General features: G+C 36.5%; 2 protein-coding genes across 2 annotated transcripts; both read right to left on the bottom strand.

Annotated features, from left to right (window-relative positions):
• Positions 1 to 1,050: 1,050 nt before the first annotated feature.
• LOC124895961 (40S ribosomal protein S25-2-like) lies at positions 1,051 to 3,072 on the bottom strand. The gene is made up of 4 exons (XM_047406655.1): positions 2,952 to 3,072; positions 2,796 to 2,870; positions 2,473 to 2,607; positions 1,051 to 1,313 (listed from the first exon to the last, which is right to left on the bottom strand). Exons 1-4 carry the CDS (start codon positions 2,952 to 2,954, stop codon positions 1,200 to 1,202), a joined length of 327 nt encoding a protein of 108 aa, XP_047262611.1. The 5' UTR covers positions 2,955 to 3,072; the 3' UTR covers positions 1,051 to 1,199.
• A 2,612-nt stretch (positions 3,073 to 5,684) lies between these two features.
• On the bottom strand, positions 5,685 to 10,043 carry LOC107859032 (50S ribosomal protein L20). Its single transcript, XM_016703889.2, has 2 exons — positions 9,763 to 10,043; positions 5,685 to 6,045 (listed from the first exon to the last, which is right to left on the bottom strand). The coding sequence occupies exons 1-2, from the start codon at positions 9,946 to 9,948 to the stop codon at positions 5,851 to 5,853; spliced, it is 381 nt and encodes a 126-aa protein (XP_016559375.1). The 5' UTR covers positions 9,949 to 10,043; the 3' UTR covers positions 5,685 to 5,850.

The raw sequence follows: 10,043 nt of genomic DNA, 5'->3' as shown, positions 1-10,043 counted from the left end.
ATCTATTTCAGATAGTTCAAGGGTATTTTTAAACCTTTTCCATTATATATATAACCATTCTGGCATATCTTTTAGGACTACTACTTTTGTGAACTTGTTGCAAAAACATTCTTCCATTTGCAGCCATTCACGTTCATATTTCTCGGAATTCCTCTATTATCTGCTTACAACGGAAATTCAAAAAGCTTATCATATCCAATAAAGCTATTTGCATTCAACTCGTAACAATGGAGAGAGCACAAACATGGGTTTAGGATAATATTTTTGACATATTTCAAACCTTAATCTTTGTGTTCTTTCATGTTGTTTCTACTGTGTTGTTTCTACTGTAGCTCAAGTAACACTCATATGTGATCATCTGCGCTGGAGCATGCAACCAAAACAATTTCTATGTAGAATTTTGTTACCTTGTTGATCCAATTGTTATGTATAGCAGGGGGCAAAGGCTTAAGCAAGTTATTTCAACTATTACCGATTTAGCTCAACAATTGGATTAATAACAGGAGTAACAAGTGTATTTGTGTTGAGAAATCACTCGGTGTGTCTAAATAAACTAATCTATCCAGAATCTAGTAAGCAAAAATGAACTACTGCCAAAAATATATAAACTTAAAATTTTGAATTCACTTCTAAAGAGTCCGGTATGACAACTTCAACGTGTAAGCATTGGCTTGGTTCCTCGGTGATGTCAATGAATATAGCTGGATCCATTGAGGTGAAAAGAAGGGATCAAGCTATGGCAGATCCATACCAATCAGCCTTTTCTGGTTTTCATGCAATTTTGTGTGTTGGGAATAGAAAGACATGTTTGCCATAGTTAGGCTCATGGAATTGTTCTATAAAGGAGAACCAACAGAAGTTGGATAAATCTCTCTGAGTAACTGAGTTCACCAACATGATTCCCAAGATTTAAACGATTGCAATAGTATTGCATTGAGAAAGGCCTTTGTTACACTACCAATTTAAACATATATTGCACGCCACAAAAATAATAATGCACAATTCATAAACCTTCTACTACAGCCAAAGAGACCTGGAGGGCAAGCACGATTTCAGTAAAAGGTTGGAAATCACAAATTCAGAAGCACAAGAATCCAGGGAGTAACAAAAACTTCAACACATAGCACAAAATTATGTCTCGATGTAATGTTTTAAACAAAATGAAGGCTAATTAAATAACAGTGTCTAAATTTTAAGGCTTAGGTATTGGTAGCCCGGGTGTAAATCTGCTGGCTAGCATGAGCAGACACCATCCTGATCAACCCTTTAGCCATCAATTCCCTGATCGCCTTCCTGGCAAGGGATCCACTTATCTACAAATACAATCAAATGAACAAAATTAGCATAAGAATATCAGCATATCAAAAATGAATCTGCAACAAACCACTAAGCAATAAGATAGCAGGACCCTCCGTTCAGCATAAGCTGGAGAATGCTCTGCAAGAATATTTCTAGCAAACCAATCAGAGCATTTGGATTCACAAAACTACAATTAGAGAGTAAAAAGCTCCCTGCATCTTACTTAAACATTTTCATATGATAATATAATTACTACTACTTAGTCCTGAGTCCTAATATCTTCAGATTAAACCAAACATAAATCCATGAAACAAAAGAAATGAATCTTTAGAAAGTTTGTGGCAACAGTTAGCATTGCATGTGGCCCACTAGTTTAACGAAATACTAGCTTTTTTAATTTCAGAATAACTACCAAAACATAACTGGCTTTTTGTTTTCAAGAGAAAACGAAACGCATGCTTGGTTTGAAAATCAAACTGGTAAAGAGTTGTTTATTTGTCTTGAGAAAAAAAGAACCAAATAACATGTTCACTTTTCAAACAAGAACATCTAGTTTGTAAACCAAAAGTGATTCTCCACATTTTGGTCTCAGAACAGTAGGTCCACCACCTAAATAATATCTTCGAATTCTATTTGTTTCGACCCTTAATTTTAGAAACTACAACTCGTTCCTCTTCCCTTTCAACAAAAAGATTTCATAAACAAATAAACTAGACTTGGGAAATGTTTAATTAGGTTGAAGAACTATCAAGCTCACCACAAGAAAGTAAGCTTTTCCCAAAGTACAAAATAAAACTAGTTCTCCTACATCCAAACTAGAATACTCATACTCTGTTTCAGAGGAGAGTCAAAAACAAACTCAAAACAAACTTATTCTCCTACAATTCATCTATAGAACTAAATAATTAGGACGAATACACTATTGCTGTCAAGTATGTTTCGTTTCAGTTGAGTCAGTTAATGAAAAACACAACTATTCAGGTATAAACAAAGAAGCATTATTCGACAATTTTCCGTACTAATACACAGATCCCTGGGCATTGTACAGTCCAATACCTACCCTAAAGGACCCACTAATGATAAAACTCGATCATATAAGCAAACATATTCACATGAAACAAATAAACTTCAATACAGAACGATTAGATCCGTGCTATGAGCAAACAGACATACCCTCAAACGGTCGGAGAGGACGGAAGGAGTGATGAGCTTATACTTGGGTGCTTCAGTGACAAGCTTGTCATAAGTGGCCTTATCAAATAAAACCATGTTGTTCACCTTCTCCTTTTGCTTTCCCTTGCTCCACTTCTGCAAATCCCACACATTCAAAAAACCAACATTAAAATCAAAGGCATTAGAAAATTACACTATTCATACATATTTAAAATTATCTTTTACATGTATATGCAGTACAAATTAAAACCTCAAGTATCAACAGAACAAATAAATAAATAAATAAATAAATGATTTCAACAAGATAAAGAAAAAGGTACGACCTTCTTCTTCTGCTTGCCACCACCGGATTTGGCGGGCTTGGAAGACGGTGGAGGAGCCTTATCCTTCTTAGGTGCCTGCAAAAACAATCACTCAAATCAACATTCAATGCTCAAAATACATATAAAACTAATCACAAAAGCAGTAGAGAAGTTCACCATTGCTGCCGGAAGTTGCTAAAGGGTAGGGCGGGGGGGGGGGGGGGGGGGGGGAACAGAGGAGACAACTGAAGTGAAAGGCAGCTATTTCTAAAAATGAAATTTAGGGTTTCTAGGGTTTTTATTGGATTAGTTCGTGTGGGCTTTTAACTTATTTTGGGCCGATTAGAAATACATAGGTTGGGTTGGGCTCTTCTTCACTTTATCACGCTGAAGGCCCTTGGAGACCACCATTTAAGTCATACTTTCCGTGCGTAAATGGAAAAATAACATAAATATACACTTTAACATATCATATTTACACAAATCCTCATCCTTACAAGGTAATTACAAAAAATTCAGCTGATTATGTATATATTCCTTAGATGTATCAGAGAGCTGATTATGTATCTCGACAAACTCAAAATCAAAAAGAAGTATCGAGAGCTAATTATGTATCTTTACAAGGAAAAAATGTATCTTTACTAGATGTATTACGTATTTCGACATACCCAAAATCGAAAAAAATATATCAGAAGCTAATTATGTATTTTTAAAAAGGAAAAAATGTATCTTCATTGGATGTATTATGTATCTTGACATACCCAAAACTGGGTTTTTCGGTAATTATACAAAATGTCGAAATTTTCTATAATTAAGCTACAAAATATCTTAAGTTACGTTGTATGCCCTAAAAATATACACGTTTGTTTAAGGTCTAATACATAAACAGGACCTTTAACTTGACACTAAACTATAACCATACCCTTTAATTTTGTCAGTGCACAAGTAGACCCTTTAACTATATAAAAGCTGAACAAAAAAACACTCCAATTCTGTAATTTACATGCGTGAAACTCAATCACTCCTACGTGGGTTAGTAATCCACTCAGATACTGCCACCTAATAAAAAAGACACATTATAACTATAACCTTTAATTTTGCTAATGCATAAATAGGTCATTTAACTATACAAAAATTAAACAAAAAAACACTTCAATTCTAATTTTGACGTGCGTGGTTTTGAGTGTATACACGCATTTTGTCAGGTAGGATTGAAGTGTTTTTTTATTTAGCTTTTTTATAGTTAAAGGGTCTACTTGTGCACCGATAAAGTTAAAGGTCATAGTTATAATTATAATTTGACGTCAAGTTAAAGGTCATGTTTATGTATTATGCCTTTGTTTAATTTGAAATAATTTCAGATATGTGATGAATGGATATTAAGCTCTTTTTTTTTTTTTGTTTAAAGGGAGCAATTCATTAGCAACTTGATCAAGGTAAATCATGAGTATCAGTTAATGGAGTTGTGGCTCCATTCGAAGTACTGGGGTGGGGGATTTGTTAAATTACTATGGGATGTAGGTCAAAATTAGAGAGATTAATTAGTCTAGCAAAAATTGTTCCCTTTTTGTCCACTTCTACAAAAGGTAATGCACAAGCAGTTGGAGATGACAAGATTGTTGGGACGCCAAGTTGCATGAGTTTGTTGCCTTCCTTAGCCAAGCTGTCCGCGAGTTTATTTTGCTCCCTGAAGATGTGGTTGATGCCTGTTGCTTCGAGCTCCTGTAGAAGGGACCTGCACTCAGAAATTATGTTAGCGTAAAGGTCATGGCCATAGGTTATTGCATTGACAAGCTCCTTTGAGTCGAAAGATATGGTAAGAGGTTTGATACGCATTGTGCCAGCAATCCTCAAACCTTGCAGCAATACTTTGAATTCAGCATGAAGGGGGGTCGTAACAGAAGTGCATTCTATGTACCCTACGACCCATTCCCCCTTATGATCTCTTATGACACCTCCTAAACCCCCATTATCTAGTTTTGATGGGGTAGCCCCAGCAGTATTGAGCACGAATAACCCTCAGGGGTTCCTACTTAAGGTATATGGTTTTGGTTGCCCTAGTGGTCGTCTCCCTTTGATGAGCTATCATGCAGAATTCCTGGGCTATGTTGAGGGCATGTTTCCAGTCTACAGGGTTCTTTTTGTCCTTAAAGAGGTTGTCATTTCTAGTAAGCCAAATGATCCAAAATAATTGGGGAAGCAAATAACCCCAGTTAATATGCGCATTGTACTTGACAATCTGTAACTGCTTCCAGTCCATAAGGGTCTGGTTGACAGTAGAGTAGTTGCAGATAGAGTTCTGGTGGATTTGGCTGTAGTTGATAATGCTATTCCAAGCATTAGATGCATTGATGCAATGCAAGAATATGTGGTCAATGTTTTCACAGGGATGATTGCATAATGAGCATGTGGAGTTATTGATTATGCCAAGCCTGTGTGAGTAGTGTTTGGTCTAGAGCCAGCCATGGGCAAGGAGCCACATGAAAGTCTCTTTCATGATTTTGTTAGAAGCTGGCAGCTTCTAAATCCAAGGAAAATTGAAGGTCTGGTTATTCTCAGTTTCAGCAATGGATCTGTAGACACTACTAGTAGTGAACTTTCCATTTGGGGATTTGCTCCAGTACATGATGTCCCCTTTGTTGGATTGGTATGAGCTAGAGTGTCCTTAATGTCTTGGAGGAGATGGGGCTCAAAGGGAATGCTGGAGAGGTTACCTGGACTTCAACTATATGTAACTTCAGACATTTTTTCCATGTGTCACATGATTGAATGTGTCAAGAAAAGTAAGCACAAGTAAAATCGACATACTTATAAGGAAAATAGTTGCTTAAAGAACATACGATTTGGTCAATATCAATGAAATAAAGACTCGACTAAGAATTTAAACAGCAATTAAATTAAGAAACCATAGAAGTAATACTAGCTAATTGAGATTAACACAATTATTATCATTACACTAGCAGGAAAGAGAAGACTTCAACACCATTGGTAGAAATTTGCCAACAAAAATGCTAGCACAAAATTATGCCCACCATAGAAGAAAAAAGAGTACAACAGTAGAACGTAGGAAATTAATTCAAAGAACAATAGCAAGCCCTTCTTTCTTTGGAGGTATTATGGCCTTCTTATTATTACCGGGGAAAGCACTGAGAGAGACATCCACGAGGGCCTTGAAGCTGTATGGTTCGTGCATCGACAGTTCTGACAAGACTTTCCTGTTCAGCTGTACGTTCTCCTTCATCAGACCGTGCATGAAATTTCCATAATTTACCTGGAATTGGAGGAAAATCGGAAAACTAGTTAATAGATGAGGCTGGGGAGTTTTTTGTTAACTCGCAGTGAAATGTGCTAATAATAGTATCATTTAGGAACATCTGATATGATTAGTCGACAGGTAGAGAGATGTCAATGGTCAAATTTACGTCAAAACCTCTGACAAATATATTAAAGCAGCATAATTCAGCTAAAAGTAACCTGTTGAATCATCTCCTAATTAGTTTTCTGTTTCTTTTCTAATAGAACTCGCGCGAAAGAGAGGGAAGCAGAAAGAGGGAGTGTTTCATATAATTTTGGTATTGACAAGTTCAAGGAATAAAAATGAGTAGTACAACAGGAAGGGAAGAATGAAGAAAAGAAGATACAAATGGTCATAACGCCAAATAATCCAATAACAAATCTTTCTACTTTCATGCTGTACTACCATAAAAATCTAAAGCAATGTGGCTATTCGATAACAAGAACACACAGAGTAATCAAATGGAGCCAACAACATGATACCGAGAAGTACTGAATTTCACAATTAATATTGGACAGCATACATTGCGGCAAGTATGGCACATGCTAAAACGAACAAAAGTATATCTGTGCCAGTTTAGAAGTCACTTCAGGAATTATTCATGTAACCTACAAAATTCCGTTCTCTTCTTTTCATCATATCAAGGCACACAGCAATATCTTCCAGCTGCGAGCTAAATATTTCATTACCTCATTGGCATTTGGGTAGTCAAAACAAATATTGATTTCCACAGTGCTAAAAAAGATGAAGAGCGGAAGATTTCTTCCTGTTTGTCTTAAGTCTCCTTGGTGGACAGAGTTACCAATACATGTGTTGGAGGGACGTAACAGGTACAAGGTGGAATAGTAGAGGTGCGCACAAGCTATCTAATACCACCATTATTTTTTTAACAAAAAAAAGGTAGAAGGACACTGAAGCGCTTGAAAATCTCAGTGTTCAACTGATATGCGGATGTAGAATTCCAAATTCTAGGATGGGGGGCCTGCAAAGCAACTTCTAGCATAACGCGCTCGATTTTGCAAGATCTCACAATGGTGATTCCATTTTCAATATTAACTAGACTCAGAGTAGAACTTACAAAATGTATGCTTTTCCAAATCGTCCATGGACAAATCTCTGACAGCAAATGGCGGAAAGCTTAACAGGATCACAAAGCATAAGAGAGTTACCAACCCATCCAAAAAGTATTATGTTGCTTCTGAAAGATATTAAAATATCAAATATAAGAACCTATTAGAGACATGTGTCTACCATGGTTCGTTAAACTATTCACTATGAAGAGAACTTAGTGTATCGCAGATGAGATGTATCAATAAAGGAGACTAACTAATCAGCTTAACACTTGTCCTATCTCAGTGCTGAAAATTTTACTAAGCACCACAAAATTTCTGAATACCAGTAGCAAAACTTGATATGAGACAAGTACGGTAGCACTTGTGGTTGCACTTCAAGAAGGCCTGCTATAACAAGCTTCCTTATGTCCAGAAGATTTAGAGAGAGAATTTGTGTGCAGGTGTTATGGTACTCAACTCCTCTAATCTTCTCTTCTCACTCTGTCCCCTGGCACTTCTGTCACAACATGATTTCCAAACTTCACCTCTACTGAAAGCTGGCTGGCTATATCTCCATCACTCTATAAGTGGGAATTTATGGATATATACAAGGTATTTTTTACCAATACAAGATATATATAGTTTTACAAGAACTACTTTCATCTACAATTCTTTCTTTGGATAGTAACAGGTTGGGTCTTGATAGATGAATAAGCATCGATGGCAACCTCTAGCTTATTTATGTTTTTCCCTTCTTCTTTGGGCAAGTGATAGAATGCTTCAGCCATTTCAATTTTATTTAAGTGAGACTTCAGCCACTTCATGCCCTCTTGCAAGAGGTTCAGAACATCTAATTTTAACGTGAATTCAAACATTGATTTCTTAATTGTTTCAGAATTTTCATAAGAACTTCAAATCATTTTTTCTTTTTTTTTCTTCTTTTTTTAACTTTGAGATGGCGAGCTTAGTCAGATCCGGATTATCCAGTTAGTTCCAAATTCTCTTTTTTTGCAAGATCCGGATTTATCCAGTTAGTTCCAAATTCTTTTAACCACACTGTCCTTATCTATGGATATGAACAAGCACTCCTCATCTCAGCTACTTAAGATGTGAGATACTTAAGATGCTTAAGACCACCTGAAATCTCTTTCAGCAAGAGAAAGGTTGATTCTTCATGCAGAAGGCTCAACAACTAAGTCTAGTGGCTCAAAAGAGCCCCTAAAAGAGCCAAAGGCTAAGACAGGGGCAAAACTAGAAAAGGTAATAATGGGAAAGCTAAAGAACATTGCAGGCATGTTATATAAAGATGCCTAACAAAGTAAAATGCAAGTCTATAGAATAATTGTGAGGCCACAAAGTTATATGAGAGTGAATGTGGGGCATCTAGGACCCAACATATCTACACATGAGTGTCATAGAAATGTTTCTGCTAAGATACACGTAAGATCATACAATATTGGACAAGATCATAAATTATGTCAATGGAGGATGTAGAAAAATATAGAGAGAATGGAATAACATAATGGCATCCAAAATGGTTATTTCATGTCCTTGGAAACCTCAAATGCTATTGTTTGTTAGGTGCATTACTATGATGATGGAAGGTGCTAAAATCTTATACATGTGGTGAAATTGTCCTGAGAACTCAATGTGAACTTAATTTTAAAACATATATAAATAGAAACAAAGGATCCACAGAAAAATTACAAAATAGTTGGGATTGAGCTTAGTTATTGTTGTTACACTTACATTAGGTCCATTTTTTTCCAGGAGTCTTTGTAGTTGGTTTAAGACTTGTGCATAACCATAAGGATATGTGTGAGATTCACAAAACCTCTAGTTATACTCCTCATTTGCATTAAAAGATAAATGAATTGGCGATGGAATGAAATGGGCTTGAATAGGACGAAATCGACATACAACTTCACCGACCACTTTTGTATGGAATGATTGATCAATCAATTGGATGATACAACAAAGATATGCTGCAACAATATGTTGCTCTATTTGCTCCTTTTTTTGATAACCGTGGTACCCGGGCCAGCTTGCGCACAACTCGACTAATTCCATGGTATGCCTGACCTCCCACCAGCAACAGAGGTAACTCTGTCCACCAAGGCTAGAGCAGATGGGAAGAAATCACCTAGTTGTTTGTCACTATTGGGAATTGAACCTCAGACCTCATGGTGCTCAACCCAACTTCATTGAACCACTAGGCCTACTTATATATGTAGACACTTCCGAAAGCCTTTAAGAGGAGTCCTACCCCCTTGATGCCTACTTAATATATCCTTCTTCTTTATCGAGATAAAAACTTGAGCAATCCTGCAATTCCCCAATCTTTAGAAACTCTACCTTGTTCACACTTATCATAATCTTTTCATTACTTATACATCTATTGATGAACTTACACCCAATAACCATCATATTCAACCTCTCACACACCTCAACACTGGGACATCCATGCATCATAAAGTAAAGAAATGCTAAACAAAACTACTCACAATCACTAAAGACGCCAAAATAAAAACTCAATCTTGACAAAATAAAAATAAAAAAAAAATGGGAAAACCCCACAAAATCTATAAAGCATAAATTGCAAGAAAATGAGTAAAGGGTTGGTGAAGAAGATGGTGAATACCCCATGTTGTCGAGTTCCAGCATTGATACGTTGAATCCATAGGGAACGCATATCCCTCTTCTTGTTGCGCCGGTCTCTGTAGGAATACTGAAGGGCCTTCTCAACTCTTTCTCTAGCTATTCTTATGCAGTTTTTGGCTCTTCCTCGAAACCCTTTAGCTAACTTAAACACCTCCTTCTTGTTCATCTTCTTACACAAGCAATACTACCACTACTACAGATTCTCAAAGCTCTTGGTGGCTATTGGGGTTTTGGGATTCTTGAAAATGTTGTGAATTTTTT

Source organism: Capsicum annuum, chromosome 2, assembly GCF_002878395.1.
Source record: "Capsicum annuum cultivar UCD-10X-F1 chromosome 2, UCD10Xv1.1, whole genome shotgun sequence".
Lineage (NCBI taxonomy): Eukaryota > Viridiplantae > Streptophyta > Magnoliopsida > Solanales > Solanaceae > Capsicum > Capsicum annuum.
Note: the sequence above shows the minus strand (reverse complement) of the source record. Positions and strands in the feature narration are given on the sequence as shown.